This window comes from Anomaloglossus baeobatrachus, chromosome 6 (genome assembly GCF_048569485.1).
Source record: "Anomaloglossus baeobatrachus isolate aAnoBae1 chromosome 6, aAnoBae1.hap1, whole genome shotgun sequence".
NCBI classification, from domain to species: domain Eukaryota; kingdom Metazoa; phylum Chordata; class Amphibia; order Anura; family Aromobatidae; genus Anomaloglossus; species Anomaloglossus baeobatrachus.
The window spans coordinates 142713710-142740091 of NC_134358.1; the positions used below are offsets into that span (position 1 = coordinate 142713710).

The window sequence follows — 26382 nt, forward strand, 5'->3', positions numbered from 1 at the left end:
CCATTTTTGCGGTCTGCAAAAAACAGTCCGTTTTTTTCACGGGTGCATACGTGTGGCATCCGTTTCCGTTCCGCAGACGGTCCGTATGTCATCTGTTTATCATCCGTGTGCCTTCCTTTTTTTTGTGTACTGCAAAAAAACTGAAGGAGGGTAAATGCATAAATTTACCCAGGATCCATAGCTTCATCCTACATGAGGCGGTCACATGTTCACTCCAGTGCCATTTTCTACTGCTTTTCACAGCGTAGAGCGCTCTGGTGATCTTCTTGTGCTTGTGCACTTCATATCATTCTTTTCTGTCATTATAATGGCAGAAAGACACATAATGTCCCACTCTCCTGCATTTTGTAATTTTGCACCCTTTGGTGCCTTTCATGTGGCACTAAGGGGTGCTTAGCTTTGTATTTAGTCAAAAAATTTTTTAAAAAAAATGACGTAGTGTTCCCCCTATTTTTGTAGCCAGCTAGGGTAAAGCAGACGGCTGCAGCCTGCAGACCACAGCTGGCAACCTCACCTTGGCTGGTAATCCAAAACTGAGGGCACCCCACGCTGTTATTTTAAATTAAATAAATAATTAAAAATAAAAAAAACACGTAGGGGTCCCCCCAAAATTGGATCACCAGCCAAGGTAAAGCAGACAGCTGTGGTCTGATATTCTCAGACTAGGGAGGTCCATGGTTATTGGACTCTCCCCAGCCTAAAAATAGCAGGCCACAGCCGCCCCAGAAGTGGCGCATCCATTAGATGTGCCAATCCTGGTGCTTCGCCCCAGCTCATCATGCGCCCTGGTGCGGTGGCAAATGGGGTAATATATGGGGTTAATACCAGATGTGTAATGTCACCTGGCATCAAGCCCTGGGGTTGGTGAGGTCAGGCGTCTATCAGATACCCGACATCACCAACCCAGTCAGTAATAAAAACAAATAGACGACAAACACATTTTTATTTGAAAAAATACTCCCCAATACATTCCCTCTTTAACCAATTTATTAGAAAGAAAAACAAATCCAGGTCTGGTGTAATCCAAGGGGTTGCGATGACGATCCACACTGTCCCAGTCAATGAAGAGCAGGATGTTCCCCATTGGCTGGGAGAGCAGTGCAGTGACCTGAGCTAACATCAATGAGTCAGCCCAAGTCACTGCAGGGCATGACAAGTGCTGCTGTCAGCGAGGTACATTACCTGCGCTGATCTCCTGCACTGCCGACAGCACCTGTCACTGAGTTCAATGACCGTCGCCTTCACAACCAAGTATCGCGAGAGGCCCGTGACGTCACCGCTAGTCAGTCTCGGGTCGGAAGCGAGAGAAGGTGATGTGACAAGCGGCGGCCATGGAGGACAGTGACAGCGCTGAGGTCGGGACTTCATCACCGCAGGTAAGCCGAGCGGGACCATGTGTGCAGAGTGACAGGAGGACGTCAGTGTCGTGGACTGCATGGCTGGGGACGTGTGTGTGTGTGTGTGTGTGTGTGTATGTATGTATGTGTACATGCCGCATGCAGAAGGGGGCGGATTGAGCTGAGCGGGGAAGTGTGGGCTTCCTGCATGTAACTAGGATAAACATCGGGTTACTAACCAAAGCGCTTTGCTTGGATACCCGATGTTTATCTTGGTTATTAGCTTCTGGCAGGCTGCCAGCGATGGCTCCTGCACACTGTAGCTGTAAAAAGCCCTGCTTTTTGCTGCTAGAACCGTTCTCGAACGTATTTAGAACTATCGAGCTTTATCAAAAAGCTCGAGTTCTAGTTCTATCTAGAACACCCCCAAAAATCACTCGAACCGCGAACTGGAGAACCTCGAACCGGGAACCTCACCTTGGCTGGTAATCCAAAACTGAGGGCACCCCACGCTGTTATTTTAAATTAAATAAATAATTAAAAAAAAAAAACACGTAGAGATCCCCCCAAAATTGGATCACCAGCCAAGGTAAAGCAGACAGCTGGGGTCTGATATTCTCAGACTAGGGAGGTCCATGGTTATTGGACTCTTCCCAGCCTAAAAATAGCAGGCCGCAGCCGCCCCAGAAGTGGCGCATCCATTAGATGTGCCAATCCTGGTGCTTCGCCCCAGCTCATCCCACGCCCTGGTGCGCTGGCAAACGGGGTAATATATGGGGTTAATACCAGATGTGTAATGTCACCTGGCATCAAGCCCTGGGGTTGGTGAGGTCAGGCGTCTATCAGATACCCGACATCACCAACCCAGTCAGTAATAAAAAAAATAGACGACAAACACATTTTTATTTGAAAAAACACTCCCCAATACATTCCCTCTTCAACCAATTTATTAGAAAGAAAAACAAATCCAGGTCTGGTGTAATCCAAGGGGTTGCCATGACGATCCACACTGTCCCAGTCAATGAAGAGCAGGATGTTGCCCATTGGCTGGGAGAGCAGTGCAGTGACCTGAGCTAACATCAATGGGTCAGCCCAGGTCACTGCAGGGGATGACAAGTGCTGCTGTCAGCGAGGTACATTACCTGCGCTGATCTCCTGCACTGCTGACAGTACCTGTCACTGAGTTCAATGACCTTCACAGCCAAGTATCGTGAGAGGCCCGTGACGTCACCGCTAGTCAGTCTCGGGTCGGAAGCGAGAGAAGGTGATGTGACAAGCGGCGGCCATGGAGGACAGTGACAGCGCTGAGGTCGGGACTTCATCACCGCAGGTAAGCCGAGCGGGATGATGTGTGCAGAGTGCCAGGTGGGTGGAGCCTAGCGGGACGATGTGTGCAGAGTGCCAGGTGGGCGGAGCCTAGCGGGACGATGTGTGCAGAGTGACAGGTGGGCGGAGCCTAGCGGGGACGATGTGTGCAGAGTGCCAGGTGGGCGGAGCTTAGTGGGACGATGTGTGCAGAGTGCCAGGTGGGTGGAGCCTAACGGGGTAATGTGTGCAGAGTGCCAGGTGGGTGGAGCCTAGCGGGAGGTTGTGTGCAGAGTACCAGGTGGGCGGAGCCTAGCGGGACGATGTGTGCAGAGTGCCAGGTGGGCGGAGTCATGTGTGCTGGCGGCGGAGAGCGACGTGGGTGGAGCCTAGCGGGGTCATGTGGCGCTGTGGACGTCAGTATCATGGACTGCTTGGCTGGGGACAGGTGAGTGTGAGTGTGTGTGTGTGTGTGTGTGTACATGCCGCATGCAGGAGGGGGCGGAGTGAGCTGAGCCGGGAAGTGTGGGCTTCCTGCACGTAACTAGGATAAATATCGGGTTACTAACCAAAGCGCTTTGCTTGGATACCCGATGTTTATCTTGGTTACCAGCTTCTGGCAGGCTGCCAGCAATGGCTCCTGCACACTGTAGCTGTAAAAAGCCCTGCTTTTTGCTGCTAGAACCGTTCTCGAATGTAACTAGAACTATCGAACTTTAGCAAGAAGCTCGAGTTCTAGTTCGATCTAGAACAGCCCCCAAAATCACTCGAACCGCGAACTGGAGAACCTCGAACCGCGCTCAACTCTAGTTAGGAGTTAATCCTTCCTGCCTCATTCTAGAGGTCAGGCTGCTTTATTAGGGCACTGTTTCTCTTGGACTTTGCCAATGATATTTCTGGCTCTGCTGTGTTCTGCTCTTGAGTGACCTGTTGTCTGCCCTGCCCCCTCCTGACCTTTCCATCAGTGTCTCTCCCGCTGTCTCCCTGTTTGTTCCTTATCTGTTTACCTTTATTCTGTCTTGTCTTCCCACTCCCCCTCGCTTCTAGGCTCTGATTTCCCGGCTACTGACTATTGGCTTCCCTCTGATACGTTTAGACTTTGCCCTTGTGTATTTACAAGACCTCATGTTGTGACACGGCTTTCTGATGATTCTACTGCCATCTGGTGGACTTGACTAGTATTACCTCTGCTAGGGAATTCCCTGCTCATACATTTCCTCCACTTTTACGCCCCCTAGTGGTTTACCAGCTAACTACTCTCTTAGATAGTTTCAGGAATTCTCTCAGTCCCACATTATTGCGCTGTCTTGCTATTGTACATCTTAGAGTACAGCATGACACTATACCTTCCTTGGTCTGGAGCTAAGCAATAACGAGAGCCTCAAACAAGCAGCAGAAGCACTGAAAGGAAAAGCGTGCAGAAACTTCTACGCCATCAGAAGACAACCGTACCACCTCAAACCACCTGTGAGAGTCTGGCTCAAGATATTTGACAGCGTCATCACCCCTATACTGCTGTATGGCAGTGAGGTATGGGGCCCAGCGACCTATCCAGACCACACAAAGTGGGATTCCAGCCCAACCGAAGTCTTCCACATGGAGTTCTGTAAATATCTTCTCCAAGTTCATCACAGCACCTCAAACATAGCCTGTTGGGCAGAACTGGGCCGATTCCCCTTATGACTCATTATACACAAGAGGTCGCTATCACACCAGGCGCACATACAGAACAGCAACCCCAGCTCTTACCATCATAAAGCCTTGCTGAGCCGGAGCCCAGAGCAAGCCAGGAACCCTGGCAGCCAGTACAGCCAAAGTCAGCAACACACCCTTACAAAAGCCCAAATAAAAGAGATCTCAGAGAGCTGCAAGATGCAATACATAGAGGATTGGAAGAGTGAATTAGAGAACTCACAGAAACTCACCATCTACCGGTCACTGCGGAGGGACTACACTCTTGCCCCATACCTGGAAAGGTTACGCCACCCCAAAGACAGACAGACCCTAAGCCTGTACCGACTGAGTGCCCACAGCCTAGAGGTGGAAACAGGGTGGCACCGACAGACATACAAGCCGCGGGAGAACAGACTATGCCAGCACTGCCAGCAGTAGGCACTAGAGGACGAGGCACATTTCCTACTGCACTGTGACAAATACTCAGTAGTGAGGGCCTCCCACTTCCAGAAATTTACCACTCATACCCCGGACTTTCCATTCATGGACAAGGAGAGGAAACTCCGCACCCTATGGGGGGAAGAAGAATCAATGGTGGAGATCGCCGCCCAATATGTCTCCACTTGTCATAAGCTGAGAGGAACATAAGGCCCCTAAAAGGACTTTCAGAGCCGAAATTGTGCCCCCAACTCCCCATAACCCTGATCCCCTCCCACCACACTTAAGGTATTTCTCTTGCTTTGGCAATACTAATTGTATTTTGGTCCTGCCAATTAAGCATATTTGAATTGAATTGAATTGAATAGATGGATAGATAGATAATGGATAGATAGAGGGATAGATATATACATAGATAGATAAATAAATAGATAGATAGATAGAGGTGTGGATAGAGGGATAGATGGATAGATAGATATATAGATAGATGGATAGATAGATAATGGATAGATAGATGTATAGATAGATGGATAGATAGATGGATGGATAGATAGATGGATAGATAGGTAATGGATAGATAGAGGGATAGATAGATGGATAGATAGATAATGGATAGATAGATTGATAGATAGATGGATAGATGAATAGATAGATAGAGGGATAGATAGAGGAATAGACAGATAGATATATAGATAATGGATAGAGGGATAGATAGAAAGATAGATGGTATTCCAGCTTTTATTTGTGATGTATTTCCCCCCCCCAACAGTATATGTGATGGAGCATTGACCCTGTGGGAGCTTGGATCTGAGTTCTCGCAGGGTCACTGCCGGTCAGTGACATCACTCTGAGTTGTGCTTTACGGCAGCACTGAAGTTCTCGCGAGCGGCGATGTGTTGACATCACCGACCATGAGAAATGACCTGGAGTTACCCCTGCAGCATTGTTCATGGAATGAGGCTGCATTGAGCACTTGCTCACAGACGTCGCTGAATCAGTTTGGATTACGCCGGACCTGGATATTTGAGGGAGTTGATAAAGTAGTGACAGAGGGGCTTTTTGGTGCTTTATGTCAAATAAAGGATTTTTCGGTGTTGTGTTTATTTACTTTACTTACAGATTAGTGATGGTGTGTCTTTGACCCTGACATTACTAATCTTGGACTTAGTGGCAGCTATGGGTTGCTATTAACTCCTTATTACCCTGATTGCCACCGCATCACGGCAATCGGGAAGGGCCAGTTACACGCCGGAGCTGTCGCATCTAATGGATGTGACAATCTCGGGCAACAGCGGGTTGATATTCTCGGCTGCGAGAGGGGGGCCGTAACCATGGCTCTCGCCCTCCCCAACCTGAGAATACCAGCCCACTGCTGTGTGCTTACCTTGGCTGGGTATCATTTTGGGGGGGAACACACATCGTTGTTTTAAAGTATTTATGTATTTATTTTACTACACGATATAGACCCGCTCACTGGCGGCTGTGCATGGTTGCAGTAAGACAGCTGTCACTCAGCGTGGGGGCGTGTCTGACTGCAATCAATGATAGGCGCCGTTGGGCGGGGGAAGCAGGGAATACGAGATGGAATAATGTGCAGCCGGCATTTTCAAAAGCTAGAGAAACCACCACAGCGTGACAGCCGTGCAGCACCACGCCGGTGATTGATGAGTAAGAAAGAGAGAGGGAGAGACCGACTGACCAAAATGGCCGCTGGCTTATATAGTCCCTATGACACTGTGCGGCCAAGCCAATCATAGTAACACCAGAACAAAGATGGCTGCAGCGTTACTGTGAGGGAAAGCAACGTCAGATGTGTTCATTGGCTGGAAAAAGGCGCCAGGAAGTCCAGAAATGAAAATGAAAGTATCGGAGCGAATACCATATTAGCCGTCGGAAACTGAATACCTCGAATACCCCTTTATCCATTGGATATCGAATAGTGGCGAATACATTCAATCATTCATATTAATGAATCACTGTTATAACGAGCTACAAAATCAATAGATTAATTAGTTGCTAATTAGTTTTTTCAATGAAATGTATCATCTATCAAATTTTAAAGCTTTTATTTTTAAAAACCTCTTGGGTGTACATATTAGAAATGAATGACTTAATTGACTAAAAATTGTAATAGACTACTCTAGTCTCCAAGATGTTTAGTGGAGATGTATATAGGGCATCGTGTGTGTGTAGTTCATTGCAATTTTGCTTTATCTATGCCTTCAGCCATACAATTGAGCTTTTATTATCCTACCTCTTCTGCTAATCTAGAAACAGTCTGCATAGAAAAACGTATTAAGAATGAACCAACCTATTTTGACTGTAGTGGTGGTCCGGGAAAAAAAAGTCAATATGTAATAATAATTTAGCAGCATCTGATCATGAATTATCTTGAATGCATTTGAGTTAAGCGCTGATTGATCCTGCACATCATATTGCCATTATAAAGTGAGTACATCCTCATTTTATGACAGCCAGAAAGGTCCACAGTAAATTAAAATGTTAAGGAAACAATGGAATTGTAGATTGATCCCTGAGTTTCTTTAGTTATATTTCCTAGCACAGCCGTCACGTCACAAAAGCTCCTCAAATCTCTTGCCTATAACTGGAGTATAAATGTATATAAAGTAGATACAGTTCCTAAGGCACAATGTTCTCTAACACATTTTGGCAAATGGCATTTTATGTTTGTGTTCATAAAGGTTAACTATGGTATAATAGAATCAGTTAAATGTCACATAATGATGCCATTGTATAACCTATATGCATACATAGAAATTCTAAATACAGGCCCCCAAGGGATTCTTTAATTGATTGAATACACTAAATGTTTTCATTTTTTTCAAAATGCACAAACAAAATGTCTAAAATTGCGAATAGAGTTGGTTAATTTGACCACAACTGTAAACAGTAGTGATGAGTGACTATATTCTAGTGAATTTGAACTTACCTGAATATTACAAAGAATTTATGTACTGTATTTTTCATTTTATAAGACGCACCAAATTATAAGATATACCACAAATTTAGAGAAAAATTGCAAAAAATTGTGATACATGATGGGTTTTGGGATCTTTTATTCACCTTGTTCATTATATAGTAAAACTGATGTGTTGGTGTGATGCTTCAGGTTGGTACAAGTTCGTAGACACCAAACATTTACAGGTTTACTTTATCTAAGGATTAAAAAAAATCAGAAGTTTGTCCAAACAAAGTGGAGGACTTTTTGTGCCATTTTCACCCGTAGAGTTCTCATTTTTTGGGATATGTGGCTCAGTGATGGCTTATGTTTTGCATCTCCTGCTGACATTTTTAATGTTACAATTTTTGCAGAGATGCTACGTTTTGATTGCCTGTTATTGCATCTTGCGCAAAAAAACCTGTATCTTTCGTGTTTGGATTTTTTTTGCCGCTACGTCATTTACCAATCAAATTAGTTGATTTTATATTTTGATAGATCGGGCATTTCTGAACCTGGCGATACCAAATGTGTGTATATTTTTTCTAGCCCTTTAATTTTCAATGAGGTAAATGGGGAGGTGATTTGAACTTTCATTTTTTTAATTTTTTTAATTTTTAAAACTTTTTTTTTTTTTAATTTTACTAGTCCTCCTAGGGGACTACAAGAGTCAGCAGTCTGATTGCTTGTTCATATCTCCTGATCAGAGCTGCACAGCTCAGATCAACTGAAATGCTGTTCTCCTCTTACAACCAGCTCTCTGCTATAACAGGAAGTGAGTAATGATAGTGACAGGAGGCATCACATGACCCTGTGCTACCATGGCAACTATCAGCTCCCTGTGATCACTCATGGGGCCTCCGATGGTGGTGGGTAAATGCGCGTTACCCAATGTGGGCATTTGAATTGCACTGTCACATTTTGACAGCACAATTTAAGGGGTTAATAGACATAGGTGGATCACAGATCTACCTGCACCTGTGAGGAACACATATCTGCTGTATAAATAAACAGACATGTGCGGGTATCGCTGCTGGCTCACTGCAGCAGCCAGCAGTGATAACCCCTTCATGAATTAGGAAGTACCGCTACATCCTCGGTCATGAAGGCGTGAAAACAACATTAGCATGGTTGTCCATGAAGTCAAAACATTCTTGTATTCTTGTACTGGCCTTGCCCTTATAAACAATAAAGATAAAATCCATGGTGCTGTTCCTGTACCTTTAATTCAGTGTGATGCTCGAGCTGGTCCTTGGTTTGCCTCCTCCCTTTCTTTTTTTATGGTGTTTTGAAGGCAAAGGTGAGCCACTCTAAATATTGGTTTGATTTAGATTTTGCCTTTGCTCATACACTTTGAATTTTGTTAACTGATAAAAATAACCATTAATATTTATTTTTAAAAGCATGCTTATGTTGCAGTATTTCTTCCAACTGCCTGAAAGTTCTGCATAGTAATATATCACATTCCCTTAGTTTTCTACTACAGCTATTCAGACTTTTCTCTTCATTGAAATCTTCAATAATATACTGAACACACTCAGAAACGTTCACAACGAAGTTTATATCTGTTGCCACTACTGTACACATGAAAACCATGTACCTTCCTCTCTTTTGAACTTATCTAGCAGACAGAAAATAAAAATTGAGAGTCCACAGTATTTTATACTTGTTAAATGCCAATTATATACCAAAAAGTGCACTGCACCTTTGTATCCTCTATTCGGTAAAAATAAAAACAAATCTTTTTACCATCCCGTAGATAGTATGCCATAAATGTGTAGCATCAATATCTATTTAGCCATTAAAAGGTAAAACTTATTAAATACTGATGTCTTTCAGTGATGGACTGGTTATTAGTGATGCCAAAGTCTCTTTATTTAAAAATAGTTTTTATTAACATTTTGGCACATACTTGAAAGATAGAAAAGAAAAAAAACACATAAGTGAAATATCTATAAGTAACAAAAAGCTTGAGGACTCTCAAGTTAGCATAGAATGTCCTAAGTGATGCAAAAGTTTCCTTTTTCAAACAAATTTTTTCCACATACTTAAAGAATACAAAAAAGTAAATAAAAAAAAACCACCTAAATGAAACACATAGAAATATAATTCTTAATCCAACATATTACTTAACAGAGTAAAAATATATTTTCATTTCTCTTTTCATTCCTTTTCTTTTTATATTTTTTACCTTTTTGTTTTGTTCCATTTTATAGTGTTTGCAAACAAATTGCATATAAGACCATTGCCTCATTTCTATTCTATTTCTTCCCCTCTTTTTTTCCTTCCTCCTTTCCTCTATTACAAATGTCACAACTTTGAAAGGAAGAGGCTCCTTCATATCGTATATAATTTCCAGGAGCATAGATTCCAATAATTTGACAAATTTCCCATACTCAAATACATTTTAATTTCAAATTATATTTATCACATGGCATGAGAAAAATTTAATCTTTAAATTAAAAAATTATATACATAAATATTAGAGATGAGTGGATCTGGAAAAATTTCAAATTGTGTATTTAAAATCTACTCATATTTGAAAAAATCACCAAGATGTGGATTTTTGGTTATTTAGTTTTATGCGAATTCATTAGCATCCATTTTTATGAACCAAAATAAGCCAATAAAAGTTTTTTTCAAAATCCCTATACTCACCTCTACAGCCCCTCCACTCACCATCACCTGTTCTGATTCTTGCCCTTTGTAGTGAAAACCCCAGACCTCTGACACTAAGCCAGGACTTATGGTTCTCATGCAGACAAAGAAAGTTCTTTATGAAAACGGAGACAGAAGCCTTTAAATTTGCCTAATGAACACTATACCCCATAATCACATAGTCACCAATCAACAGCGCTAGTGCACATTTTTTTTTATTATTATTTTTAATTGGTCAGACACGAAGTATAACAGGGGTATAGACAATAAGTGTTTTAAGAGCAGGTTAAGACAGAGAGAGGCGATTAAATCCCCATGTGAAGCCGCATGTTGCAAAGGTACATACAATGATATAGGTAGTACACTTAATTCCCCACAGTGGTGAGCGCTGGGTCATCAAGTGAAAACATTCAGGATAGCCAGCTGACTTCCAGAAGGATAATATACAGGACAGGATCACAAAAGTAAATGTCAATAAATATTAAGCCAGCAATTACATGTAACATCACCACAGCGCAAAAACCAGAGTGGGGCTTACCAGAGTAAGTAAGGGCACATGCGGGGACACATGGGGAGAAGTCCCAACACGTGTTTCGTGCAAATGACTTCCTCAGGGGACAGTTTCTTTGCAGGTGTGCGCAAAGGTCATGGTGGTGCACATTGTGATGGCATGACGTTGTGACATTTTGTATGTTTGTGCAGAAACTTCCCAGACCTTGTCCGAGTTGAAAGTCTGAGCTCAATGAGAGAGGCCCTGGCATTTCAGCTCAAATTGCGGGGTCAGAAAATGCAACCAGGACAGGACAGGCGACATGATGAGCATAGGGGTCATTGAGGTGATTGGTGAGGTGGGTAAAAGGATTTTATTTTACATATTTTTTACATATTAACTTTATTATTAGTATTGAGTGAGTAGTTAACTATTCGTACTCGCTATGCTGTTAGCGAGTACTGTCCGGTACTTGCATATTGATTACGAGGGCACAATGTAAATCAATGGAAAATACTCACTACGTAGCGAGTAACCTGAAAGCCGTACTTTTCGTGTGAGTAGCGAATAGTATGGCTTTCAGTTTACTCATTACTTAACAAGAATTTCCCATTGACTTACATTGCGCCTACTACTCATAACGAATATGCGAGTAGTGGACACTCAGTACTCGCTAACAGCATAGTGAGTACAAATAGCTAACTACTCACTCAACACTATTTATTATGCATTGGTTCTAAAGAGAGGAGTCTGAATAGACCCAAGAACATAATAAAGGATAATAAATTTGCAGAGGATAACTTTTCCATAAATCAAATTTCCTGGGAAAATCTGAGAAGAGATGCAATTTTCAATTTTGCCTGATCTTCTCATCTCTACAGAAAACATTTCCCTGTACCTAATCCTCCAATTACATAAAAAAATCTAATAATATTAGTAATATTTATATAATGCATGCATATTCTACAATATATTTCATTCTAGACGCTGCATGTACAAATAATCATTAGACACTTTGCAGTAACAATTTAAAGGCCAATATAAACAGTTTGCTTTTATAAAAACTAAATTCTTTAAGCTATATAAAATAAAAAAAGAAAAAAACTGAGGCAAAGTGCCAGCTTCATGATAATGGAGAATTCCACATGGAAGGAGTGGAAGTAACACCCAGTGAATTCAATAAAAAAACAAAAATATCCAGCGGTAATCCAAATTCCAGATTGCATAAAGTTTACCTTTCATTAATGTCGATATTTAAAAAACAGTTATCAGTTCATGTTAGGAAATAAAAATACATTGGTGGAGGTATGAACACAATAGAACGTACTTTAAGAAAAGGTAAATCTTGTGCCATTTGGAATTTTGATTACCGCTGGATATTTTCGTTTTTTGATTATATAAAATTAAGAAACCTTCATACAAGGTAATGCAGTTTTTTACTTTAACCCCTTAACGACCGCGGGCCGTAAAATTACGTCCTAAATGACATAATCTTACTGCCCGCGGTCCTCCGGCGGCAGCATGCCGCGATCGGCACACATCTCAGCTGATTTTCACAGCTGAGATGTGTGCCTGCTAGGCACGAGCAGAATCGTTATCTGCTCGTGCCGATTAACCCCTTATATGGCGCTGTCAATACATGACAGCGCCATTATAAGCGCGATCGCGGTAAAGTTTTACTTACCGCCGAAACCGGAAGTCACGTGACGCGATCACGTGACTCCCGATAGTTGTCATGGTAGCACAGGGTCATGTGATGACTCCTGTACTACACATGAATTGGTTTCACTTTCGCTGTGCCCGGGGCACAGCAAAAGAGAAAGACAGCGTATCTGCTGTTTACAGCCTTCCAGCTGTGATCAGCAGATACTGCAGAGCGATCGGAATGCTGATCGCAATAGCCCCCTAGGGGGACTAGTAAAATAAAAAAAAAAAGTAAAAAAATAAGTTTTAAAAAAAAATAAAAAAACCTAAAAGTTCAAATCACCCCCCATTCGCCCCATTGAAAATTAAAGGGTTAAAAAAATAAAAAATATACACACATTTGGTATCACCGCGTTCAGAAACGCCCGATCTATCAAAATATAAAATCAATTAATCTGATCAGTAAACGGCGTAGCGGCAAAAAAATTCCAAACGCCAAAACGACGTTTTTTTGTCGCCACAACTTTTGCGCAAAATGCAATAAGAGGCGATCAAAACGTAGCATCTGCGCAAAAATAGTACCGTTAAAAACGTCAGCTCGAGACGCAAAAAATAAGCCGTCATTGAGCCTAAGATCCCGAAAAATGAGAACGCTACGGGTCACGGAATATGGCGTAAAACGTGCGCCACTTTTTTCGGACAAACTTCCGATTTTTTTTAACCCCTTATATAAAAGTAAACCTATACATGTTTGGTGTCTACGAACTCGCACTGACCTGAGGCATCACACCCACACATCAGTTTTACCATATAAATAACACAGTGAATAAAATATCTAAAAAATCATAGTGCTATCGCACTTTTTTTGCAATTTTTCAGCATTTGGAATTTTTTTGCCATTTTCTAGTACACAATATGGTAAAACTGATGGTTTCATTTAAAAGTACAGCTCGTTCCGCAAAAAATGAGCCCTCACATGACCATATTGACTGAAAAATAAAAAAGTTACGTCTCTCAGAAAAAGAATGGCGAAAAAAAAAACGGAAAGCGAAAAATCGGCCGGTCGTGAAGGGGTTAATAACTCATTGATTTTATATTCAATCTAAATTGCATTATTTTGATTATGCTCCATTTACTATGTTTACCTATTAGCATTGATTGATTTCCATAGCTGTTGGTATTCAGGAAGCATGCAGCTTCTTGGTCCATTGAACCAGAGTTACATAGGAATAATGCAATGTATCTAAATCTTGATGGTGGAAATACAAATAAAACCCCGGGCAAAATCTCACTTTTCATGAATGTTTTATAGTTGATTTAGTTATAGTGTTATGTTCATTTCTCATGAGATGCTCCAATCTTTGCTTATCCGAAGATAAACTAAGGTGGTGTCTCTCCGGCGGCCACAACAAAAGGATTAGAGGCAAAACCTTTTAAGTGAGTCAAAAGAACATTTTTACTTACATTGTGCTTTGTAAGATTGGAAATATTAGTAGATATAGATTGTAACCACTCAATGCAGTCATCCGCTGATAAGCACTGTATTATTCCACTGCAAACACCATCTACCGCTGTGATTTGAAATGCATTCTGCCTGTAAATACAGCAATTATTTAAATCTTAACTATTGTTTACTAGATAGCATACAGTAGGTGTGCCAGCACAAACAATTCATTAAAAAGAGATGTCAAGTGAAAAAGTGGGCATAGAATAAATTTACAAAATTACAGATATTCCAAGAAATCATCTAAGGAGGACCTGTAAAATTTAACATATACATAATGTATTATTAATTAATGCTGGTGTTTCTGCAAAACTTCAAAATTAATGTTAACAAATCTAGCAAAGTAATCTTTTCTATTATTGAGCTGTAGTCTGTATGCAATAGTCTATATACATATTTACCAATGTCTATGCATATATATCTGTATACAGAATACACACTACCAGCTCAGTATTATTTTGATTTGGTCATGGACCCATTTCTACAAATTGTCCTAGGATACATTTTCAACATGACAATGCTAGGCCACATGTTGTTCGCACTACTATGAGCAGCATGTGCAGCCTAAACGTGCTAGTATGGCCTGAAGCATCTCCAGATTTGCCACCCATTGAGAATATCTGGGACATCATTGGTCAAAAACTGTAGAGGGAGCAGTTAGCGTCAGATCTTGATACCAAAATGTGTAACTGCATGTGTTTCTGTGTGTACTGCTCAAATTGAATAATTCAAGATGTTTTTACATTCTTGCTATAATGTTTTTCATCATCTCTTGTATATCATTAACTTGTCTATCGATCTTGTGACTTTCATAAATCCAAGATTTTTCTTTCCTAGTGTTGCAATTTCACGTTTTAGGATTGTATACATTGTATAATGATAATAATGATATATTATCATTGAAATGGATGCAACATCAAGAAGAAAAATCTGTATAATTCCGAAAACAACTTATGATTTGCTATTACTGTAATAAAAATGCACTACTATTCCATATATTCCGGCGATGCCCAAGATAGTAACTGTCTCTCTGTTTATATGTATAAATAAGTAACTGTCTCTCTGTTTATGAGTATAAATAAATATATATATATATATATATATATATACACGCACAGTACAGATCAAAAGTTTGGACACACCTTCTCATCTCTAGAACAACTATTAAAAGGAGACTTTGTGCAGCAGGCCTTTATGGTAAAATAGCTGCTAGGAAACCACTGCTAAGGACAGGCAACAAGCAGAAGAGACTTGTTTGGGCTAAAGAACACGAGGAATGGACATTAGACCAGTGGAAATCTGTGCTTTGGTCTGATGAGTCCAAATTTGAGATCTTTGGATCCAACCACCGTGTCTTTGTAGAAAAGGTGAACAGATGGACTCTACATGGATGGTTCCCACTGTAAAGCATGGAGGAGGAGGTGTGATGGAGTGAGGGTGCTTTGCTGGTGACACTGTTGGGGATTTATTAAAAATTGAAGGCATACAGAACTAGCATGCCTACCACAGCATCTTGCAGTGGCATGCTATTCCATCCGGTTTGCATTTAGTTGGACCATCATTTATTTTTCAACAGGACAATGACCCCAAACACACCTCCAGGCTGTGTAAGGGTTATTTGACTAAGAAGGAGAGTGATGGGGTGCTACGCCAGATGACCTGGTCTCCACAGTTACCAGACCTGAACCCAATCGAGATGGTTTGGGGTGAGCTGGACCGCAGAGTGAAGGAAAAAGGGCCAACAAGTGTTAACCATCTCTGTTAACTCCATCAGACTGTTGGAAGACCATTTGCAGTGACTACCTCTTGAAGATCATCAAGAGAATGCAAAGAGTGTGCAAAGTAGTAATGAAAGCAAAAGGTGGCTACTTTGAAGAACCTAGAATATAAGAGATATTTTCAGTTGTTTCACACTTTTTTAAGTATTTAATTCCACATGTTTTAATTCACAGTTTTGATGCCTTCAATGTGAATCTACAACTTTCAGAGTCATGAAAATAAAGAAAACTCTTTGAATGAGAAGGTGTGACCAAACCTTTGGTCTGTACTATATATATATACATAATAATATATATATATATATATATATATATATATATACGGTATAAATCTCTCTCTCTACATATATACATTATACTATACCAGAGTATACACAGGTCACACCAGTTATGTGACTATGTGTCCACCTCTATATAGATACATAGATAGATAGATAGATAAGGACTGGGTAACTCACTTTCAGTACGGTGGCAACTAGTCATAAACAATACACAACTAAAGTGTCAATGAGAAAGCGGTATGATAGAGTAAAAATTAAAAAAATCTTACTGAAAAAATTGAGAATCAATAATGAGTTATCATACAGATTCACATCAATAGATACAGTTAGGTCCAGAAATATTTGGACAGTGACACAATTTTCGCGAGTTGGGCTCTGCATGCCACCATATTGGATTTGAAATGAAACCTCTACAACAGAATTCAAGTGCAGATTGTAACGTTTAATTTGAAGGTTTGAACAAAAATATCTGATAGAAATTGTAGGAATTGTACACATTTCTTTACAAACACTCCACATTTTAGGAGGTCAAAAGTAATTGGACAAATAAACCAAACCCAAACAAAATATTTTTATTTTCAATATTTTGTTGCGAATCCTTTGGAGGCAATCACTGCCTTAAGTCTGGAACCCATGGACATCACCAATCGCTGGGTTTCCTCCTTCTTAATGCTTTGCCAGGCCTTTACAGCCGCAGCCTTCAGGTCTTGCTTGTTTGTGGGTCTTTCCGTCTTAAGTCTGGATTTGAGCAAGTGAAATGCATGCTCAATTGGGTTAAGATCTGGTGATTGACTTGGCCATTGCAGAATGTTCCACTTTTTTGCACTCATGAACTCCTGGGTAGCTTTGGCTGTATGCTTGTGGTCATTGTCCATCTGTACTATGAAGCGCCGTCCGATCAACTTTGCGGCATTTGGCTGAATCTGGGCTGAAAGTATATCCCGGTACACTTTAGAATTCATCTGGCTACTCTTGTCTGCTGTTATGTCATCAATAAACACAAGTGACCCAGTGCCATTGAAAGCCATGCATGCCCATGCCATCACGTTGCCTCCACCATGTTTTACAGAGGATGTGGTGTGCCTTGGATCATGTGCCATTCCCTTTCTTCTCCAAACTATTTTCTTCCCGTCATTCTGGTACAGGTTGATCTTGGTCTCATCTGTCCATAGAATACTTTTCCAGAACTGAGCTGGCTTCATGAGGTGTTTTTCAGCAAATTTAACTCTGGCCTGTCTATTTTTGGAATTGATGAATGGTTTGCATCTAGATGTGAACCCTTTGTATTTACTTTCATGGAGTCTTCTCTTTACTGTTGACTTAGAGACAGATACACCTACTTCACTGAGAGTGTTCTGGACTTCAGTTGATGTTGTGAACGGGTTCTTCTTCACCAAAGAAAGTATGCGGCGATCATCCACCACTGTTGTCATCCGTGGACGCCCAGGCCTTTTTGAGTTCCCAAGCTCACCAGTCAATTCCTTTTTTCTCAGAATGTACCCGACTGTTGATTTTGCTACTCCAAGCATGTCTGCTATCTCTCTGATGGATTTTTTTTTTTTTTTCAGCCTCAGGATGTTCTGCTTCACCTCAATTGAGAGTTCCTTAGACCGCATGTTGTCTGGTCACAGCAACAGCTTCCAAATGCAAAACCACACACCTGTAATCAACCCCAGACCTTTTAACTACTTCATTCATTACAGGTTAACGAGGGAGACACCTTCAGAGTTAATTGCAGCCCTTAGAGTCCCTTGTCCAATTACTTTTGGTCCCTTGAAAAAGAGGAGGCTATGCATTACAGAGCTATGATTCCTAAACCCTTTCTCCGATTTGGATGTGAAAACTCTCATATTGCAGCTGGGAGTGTGCACTTTAAGCCCATATTATATATATAATTGTATTTCTGAACATGTTTTGTAAACAGCTAAAATAACAAAACTTGTGTCACTGTCCAAATATTTCTGGACCTAACTGTATGGTAGTAAACTGTTCACTTAGTGAGATATTCTTCTTGGTTCATAGAACTAAATTAATTAAAACTAATTAGCCTAGGTTATCATTAGGCTCACACTGCTTTTTTGATGGAGATTTGGTGCATCTTTTGACACAAATCTGCATGTCTATCTTTATTCCAGCTATAGCAGCAAAGTCTATGAGAATTCTGAAGTGCTGTGTACATTGTTGCTTATTTTTCCCTTGCATATTTGGTGCAGAAAATAATCTGCAGCATGTCAATTGTTAGTGTGTCTTTGCCTTCATTTTTCACCCCTGCCACCCATTGACTTCATAAAAAAAAACACAGCACAAAAACACAGCAAAAAACGCATGCGCTTTTTGGTGCATTTTTCTGCCAGGAGGTGTAAATTTGTTGCAGAATTTCTGCATCAAATTTGCAATGTGAACACATAGCCTTACTGTTTTCAACGGTTGTATTTTCTTTAACCTTCTATAAAAAAAAAATAGAAAGTGGCTAAAATAAATATTTATAAATGTATTTCTTATGGAGTACAGCACTTCCACCCTCAAATTGTCTTGTTTGAAATTATTAAGGCTACTTTACACACTGCGATATCGGTCCCGATATCGCTAGCGTGGGTACCCGCCCCCATCTGTTGCGCGACACGGGCATATCGCTGCCCGTGCCGCACAACATCGCCCAGAGCCGTCACAAATACTCACCTGTCCGGCGACGTCGCTGTGACCGGCGAACCGCCTCCTTTCTAAGGGGGCGGTCCGTGCGGCGTCACAGCGACGTCACTGAAACGTCACTGAACCGCCGCCCAATAGCAGCGGAGGGGCGGAGATGAGCGGGACGTAACATCCCGCCCACCCCCTTCCTTCCTCATAGCGGCCAGGAGGCAGGTAGGGAGAGCTTCCTCGCTCCTGCGGCGTCACACGCAGCGATGTGTGCTGCCGCAGGAACGAGGAACAACTTCGTTACTGCTGCAGTAACGATAATTGAGAATGGACCCCCGTGTCGCCGATTAGCGATTTTGCACGTTTTTGCAACGATGCAAAATCGCTTATCGGTGTCACACGCAACGGCATCGCTAATGCGGCCGGATGTGCGTCACAAAATCCGTGACCCCAACGACTCCGCATTAGCGATGTCGCAGTGTGTAAAGCCCGCTTTAGTCTAAGACCTGTTTCACACGTCAGTGATTCTGGTACGTGTATATTAGTTTTTATACTTATCAGAATCATTGACATACGTAGATCCACTATAATCAATGCGTCTGCGCAAACATCAGTGATTTTTCACTGACCGTGTGTTACGCCTCTGCCACACTTACGTGACAAAATGTTACGTTTTTGTCATGTATGTGTTAAAGGGGTGGTTTTGTCCCCGTGTGCCATTTTTGTGGCACGTACGTGTTATCCGTGTGTTATACGTTATAACACACGGAGAACGGAAAGCACCGCCTTACTTGCATCATCCGGCGCTGTCTGTGGTGCTGAATGACAGCGTCCGGCCAAAGCCACGCCCTGCTGACGCTGTGTCTGGCCCCACAGCGTTGTTCAAATTCACTGGGGAACGGATGCAGGGGACAGCTGCGGCAGAGACAGCAGGTATGGTGGAGGTGAGAATGTGTTTTTATTATTTTTACACTGACACGTGTCTTTCTCCGGCACATGTCACATGGGCCCGCATCCACACTACATCCGTGTGGTATGGGTGTGGGCCGTGTGACACCCGTGCGGCTGGAGCAACACGGACATGTCAGCGGTTTTAAAAAAACGGACACACGTAAGTACGGAATGGACACTCGTTCCGTTTCTGAATACTTACGTGTCCAAAACAATAACAAAACATAGGAACATGTGGGCCCTTGTCTCCGGTACGTGAAAAAAAGGCACACACGTACCGGAGGCACGTGAGTGTGACGGAGGCCTTACAGGGGGACTGGCAGATCAGGATAAAGGCCGCTTTACATGCTGCGATATCATGACCGATATCGCTAGCGTGGGTACCCGCCCCCATTGGTTGTGCGACACGGGCAAATCGCTGCCCGTGGCGCACAACATCGCGCGGACCCATCACACTACTTACCTGCCTAGCGCCTCTTTTCTAAGAAGGCGGTTCGTTTAGCGTCACAGCGACGTCACAGCAGCGTCACTGAACCGCCGCCCAATAGAAGCGGAGGGGCGGAGATGAGCGGGACGAACATCCCGCCCACCTCCTTCCTTCCGCATTGCGGGCGGGATGCAGGTAAGGTGAGGTTCCTCGTTCCTGCAGTGTCACTTGGAGCGATGTGTGCTGGCGCAGGAGCAACAAACTACTTCATTACTGCAGCCGCAACGATATTCGAGAATGGACCCCCATGTCAGCGATGAGCGATTTTGCATGTTTTTGCGACGATGCAAAATCGCTCATAGGTGTCACATGCAACGGCATCGCTAAAGCGACCAGATGTGTGTCACAAATTCCATGACCCCAACGAGATCGCTTGAGTGATGTCGCAGCGTGTAAAGCGGCCTTAAGGTGGTAAATATGCCAATCGCCAGTCAGGGCCCACCATGCTCCAGATGACAAAGGAGCTGCTGGCAACCCGAAGGTTAGGCAGAGAATACAGAGCTGGGTGGCTCCGAGATAACCCAGGAGACCTGGGGAACCGGTCATGTGTGTAGGAACATGTCAGACCAGACGACAACCCAGTTAGCATTTTGGTGCACCTGGCACTACACCGACCACGTGTGCAGGGAACATGTCAGGCCGGGTGGTAACCAGGTAGCGTTGACCGGAAAACCGCCGCAAAAGCACCCTGTCGGCCACGTGTGTAGGACACGTCAGGCCGAGTGGTCCTCCGAATAGCATTTCTGGTCAACTCTCGACTGGCCACGTGTGTGAAGGACACGTCAGGCCAGGTGGTCACACCAGTAGCGTTGACTGGGAAGCCGATACAAGGGAACAGGGTCCACACAACCAGCCCAGGAACTCCCTGCTAACGCCAAAAGGGTCCTTGGGTAGGCTGTCCGTGCGCGTAAGAGGCACAACCGGACAGGTGGCGCAGCAGTCGCAGCCCAGTTAACTCCACTGGGCTGCACTAGAAGGACTGGATGGTAGGAGGTGGAAGCCCGGCACCTGACCCTAATGTGCTGAGCCACGGGTGTCTTGGCGTGACAAGCACCGGATGCCTAACCCTGCCTACCGCTTCCAATCTATGGCTTATGCCACAATGAGGCTCTAACAGGTGTGCTCTGTGTGAGCAAATATGAAGACTGTGCACCTCCATGTTGTCTCCAACCCCTTTTATATCCTGGGTCTGCCCCAAACCAAGGGTGGACTACAATGGCACCTCCAGGGTCCAATAGAGGAGTGCCATGTCATCAGCGACATCACCAGTAGCCTATCCGGAACAGCCACGTCACTGATCACCTCATGGCTGCCACGCCCCAAACAGCTCACCAGTCATCATCTGACGACTAATGGTGAGGTGCAGTGTCATAGGGGCGGGCCTCCGCGAGCCAGTCTGGAGTGGCCACATCATCAGGACACCTGACGTGTGTTGGCCTATCAGAGCCTGCCACCTCATGGACATACCCAGTGAGGTCCTTACCGGACCTAGCCTCTGATGCACAAGTGCCTGAGCATGTTCAGTAGCCTGAACAACAGTCTCAGAAAATCAGACTATCTGCCTGAGCATGCTCAGTAGGCACAACACAGGACTTAAACACGGCACAATGTCCAAGTACCTGTGCAAGGAGGCTTTTCGCACTAAATGTAGGAGCATGCTCAGTAGCCTGAACTGAGGACTTAGCCTCAGAAATGGCATTATCAGGCTGAGCATACTCATTAGGCGAAACACTAGACTTAGGCTCTGGCTGGCGTAAATTGACGAGCGCATGCGCACTAGCTGCTTCTCCACACTTAGATGTGGAGGAGGAAGCAGCCAGCTGGATGACCCGAGGCACGGCCAAAAACATCAGCCAGCGTCTGGGCGCAACAGCAACCGCAGCAGGCTGCTTGCAGCTATGGCAGCGCCGATTCGTAACACTGTGTCTCCATGCGGTGTACACGCATGTCCGTGATTGCCGCACAGAGACATGTCCGTTTTTTTCTGGCATCACTGATGTCCCACAGACCACACTATGGTGTGATCCATGAAACGCACCAGAAAAACACGGACATTTAAAAACACGGCCATTGAAAATAAAAAGCATTTTATACTCACCGTCCCCAGTGATGCTGTGTTCGGCAGCTGCTCTCTGCTTACTGACCAGCTCATAATGGCATGCATATTCATGTATGTAGCCAGAGCTGGCCCAGAAGTAGCTGCAGAAGTGACAGACAGCGGCAGCCGGATGCTGCATAGCGGGACTCTTCAGCACCACGGACAGCAGGAGTGGGGACAGGTGAGTTTATCTCCATGTGCAATCACGTATCATGGAGCACGGATCATGGATTGCAGATGGACAAACCAAGTGTGCCGTGAATCATGGCACACGGAGGGACATAGACGTTTTTAACACGTCCGTGAAAACGTCTGTGTTTTTCACTGACGTGTGAAACAGGCCTAAAGTTGACAGTCAGCTATAATTTCACTGTTTGTTTAAATGGAGGACTTTAGCTCATTTTGTGTAGGATCATGGTGAGTGGTAGAAGTATTTTTATATACTGTATATATTTCAGGTGCTTTAGATATGCACCTTCTGTATTGATACTACAGTGTCATGGAACACCACAAATTTAAGAATGTAATTGTGGAGGATTTGTGAAAAGTACATAAAGCAGTATACTAACTTATATAATAACAAGTTTGTGCTGTCATCACAAATTAAAAGTTATTATTAAATTCCGTTGAAAGGTGGCCAAAAAGTACTCGAAGAATTATGATTAAAAGTATAAAGACTGAGACAATACGTCAGGGATGTTAATTGTACAAATTTTCTATAATATCTTTTACATCACTGCTAAATGAATGTCATTGTTGTTAATCATAAGATTTTTCTGCTGAGACCAGCATGTTATTCTTGCTGGTTTATTGCTTAACAATATGCTAATTTGAGTTTAATGACTTCTTTTTATTTATGCTATATAGTTGTGTGTGGCCTCTTTTGTTATTAATGTCTGTAGAATCCTAAGTAATGAGGCCAGGTGTTCTTGTTTTAAGCTTTTTATCAAGGGACTCCATGCTAATTAATACACAACATATGGTCATTTTGCAACTATCTTTACTCTGAGAAACAATGTTTTGTACTTTATGATATGATAAGTATTTATTGAGCTTAGAACCAAGATAAAATCCATATTTCTTAGATGTCTAGACACAAGCAAAGAAAAAAATACCGAACTGTATGGAAATCCAACGATGGAAATTGAATGGCAAAATAATATTAATGGTTAATAGTCAAATAAATTTAGCATAAAGAAAATCTCAAAGAGAATATTGAGTTTGGCAGTATGAAGTATGACCTCAAAGCTAATATTGTACTATACACCGCAGATCCCACATATGTCCCCTCTGCTTGTAACAGCAGGAATCAGAGTAAAGCTCTGGCCACTGCTTTTATCTTCTTAATTACCGCTGGCAATCTTTGACAATGGCAAATAAAATGTAGAGTGTCTGAGATGTGTCATATCTGGCACTGACTTTCCCCCCACAGATGAAGCAATCATTATGTGCTAATGGGTTACCATGCTAGCCAGATGCCTGCTGAATGCCACCATATTGCCATGTTGATATTCCTCTGAAGTCCAGATAGTGGATGGACTTTATAGGAGATTATGATTTTATCAATTCCATCCACTTTGATGGTATTGCAGTATGTGGAACAAGTTATCATACGATCACAGGTTTAAGTCCCCAGAGCACTAAGAAAGTAAGCAGTTAAAAAAATAAAAAAATAAAAAATATAGATTGTATTCACCACTTTTTATAGTTTTGAAAATAAAAAGATTAAAAAATAAAATAATAAACATATTTGGTACCACCGCATGTATAAAAGTAGTCTACTAAAATAATAAAATAATTTAACCTGTACAGTAAATAAAAAAAGCCTAAATTGCCTTTTCCGAATTGATATACCACCTTCAAAAAATGCAATACAAAGCAAATAAAACATCATATGGACCATAAAATGGTTTCAATAAAAATCTTGGTGTTTAATAAAGAAAACAAGCTCTCAAGCAAATTTGTTATAGAAAAGTAAACAAAAAAATCATCAGCAAAAATAAAAGTCTACAAATTTAGTATGAGAATAATCATATTGACCTAAGGCTATGTGCCCACGGGACTCTGTACCCGCGGATTTTGCTGCGGAAAACCTGCGGATTTATCTGGATTTTCTAGATAAATCCGCAGGTTTTAGCAAGTACAGAAACTCCCCATGTTATCCCATGGGACAGGGGGAGTGTCTGTGTCAATGCTGCGGAATGTGCAGGTGCGGAACATGCTGTGGATGTCCCGCAGCCGCACGTAATTGCATGTCAATTATTTTTGAGGAAATACCTGTGGAATTCCCGGCCCTCCACTATGGAGATAGGGCCTTGACTTACGCAGGTAAGTCGCATGAATGTCCGCAGGTTTACTGCAGCTATTTTGCAGTACTACCACAGCTACAAATAGCTGCGGTTTCCAGGGAGAAGCTGCAGAAAACCTGCGGACGTACCTGTGGATATATCCGCAGGTACAGAGTCCCATGGGCACATAGCCTAAGGAATCATGTTGGCAGGTCAATTTTTCTTCTACTGCATAAATGAACATAATAAAAATGAAACCCAATAAACAAGAGGAGAATGAGGTCATTTCACCATTTCACTACATCTCCAGTTATTGTTTTTCCATTTTGCAAAACTACAACTTATCTCACAAAACAAAACCTTAGATAACAATGTAAACTAAAAAAAAAAGTTATGACTGTTTGGTAAAAAAGGAGAGAAAAAAATTAGCAACTATAAATATTGGCCATTTTTTAGAAACAGAAAATCTCTGAATCAGTATCAAAAGCACACATTTTGTTTCTCTATAAGTTCATTAGAAACAAACCAAACACATTATTTACACATGATCCCCTTGAGAAATAATAATGCGAAACGTGCGTAGGGGAATGAGCTGAGGAGGTCCACATTATAATATGGGTAACTATTAACTCCTTGTTGTCCTATATGGATGTCTTTGAATATGTTATATTGTTTTATATTGATTCTCTGACTGGTATTACCAGGCCAAAGTAACACTAATGCACTAGGCAGTTTATATGAAGCACTGAGATTTATAATATGGAGGTATACAGTCATCTAGTGGCTACTAAATAAATGTGCTCTATTTACTGATTTAAAGCTGTAATGACCTGTGTGCTGGGCATGTTGTCTTGTAACAAAAGCATGGCATGGTTTATTCATAATGGAAGGGTAGCACATTGACCAGTATATAATTTATTTACAATGGATTGGTAGCATATTGGCCAGAATACAATTAATCTAAAAGTATATAACCTGATCTGGCTAATAAAATCATAAAAATAAGGATGTTTGACTATGAAAGTAAAGCAGAGATAATCTAAAACAGCAGGGAATAGTAATGTAATTATTTTTTCTGGATCTACCGGCTCCTTTTCTAGAATGTGAATTGGGATCATGATATTTAAATAATGAGTTTGGTTTGTGTCTAATGAATTTATTGAAAAATAAAATGTGTGCTTTTGATACAGACTCAAAGTTCTCCAGTTTCTTAAAAAAGATTTATTAATAGTCATTAGGTATCTAACTTACATCTGAAATATACTTTTCGAACTTCTTTGGGTTATAAATATTGGCCATGTTGGGAAGTGGTAAAAACGTCTATAATTTTCACATTTTTAAAGAGAATTCATTCTTTTTTTGCAACAATATTCCTTTAGATTGCTTCACCTGGAGGGTGGTGACAAGGCTTTTAAGTTTGACTGATGAGGGTGGAGTTTATCGATTTCAGATATTTAAACTCTTTACACGCCATGACATGCTATGTACGTCATGAGCTGTCTACCTGCCTTTGATGTGGGCTCGTATGTCAAACTCACATCTTTCCCTACAGATGAAGGCTGAATCATTCAGATTAAGACATCGTATATACCCCAAAACAATATCAATAAAAACATCTGCTCGGGTGCAAAAAACAAGCCCTCATGCAGCCCCAGAAGCCAAAAATTGAAAACATAACAGCTTACGAAAAGTTGTGACACAAGCAAGATTTTTACAATATTTTTTATGGAATGGTTTATAAAGTGTAGGCAATGCCTAATTTAATGTACAGTATTTGCTGCTTAAGGTTTTCTTCTTTATATTCTATTTCTCTGGTAACCAAGACAATTTTTACATGTTTGACATATACAAAT

At 41.9% G+C, this 26382-nt stretch overlaps 1 protein-coding gene across 4 annotated transcripts in view; it reads right to left on the reverse strand.

Moving 5' to 3' along the window:
- The window catches only part of SNTG1 (syntrophin gamma 1), a 1064578-nt gene that overhangs the window by 139315 nt on the left and 898881 nt on the right, over positions 1–26382 (reverse strand). For all 4 annotated transcript variants that reach the window (XM_075353282.1, XM_075353284.1, XM_075353281.1 and 1 more), the window contains one exon: positions 13970–14099. In XM_075353282.1, the coding sequence (XP_075209397.1) occupies positions 13970–14099 (130 nt within the window). The remainder of the gene's footprint in view (positions 1–13969; positions 14100–26382) is intronic.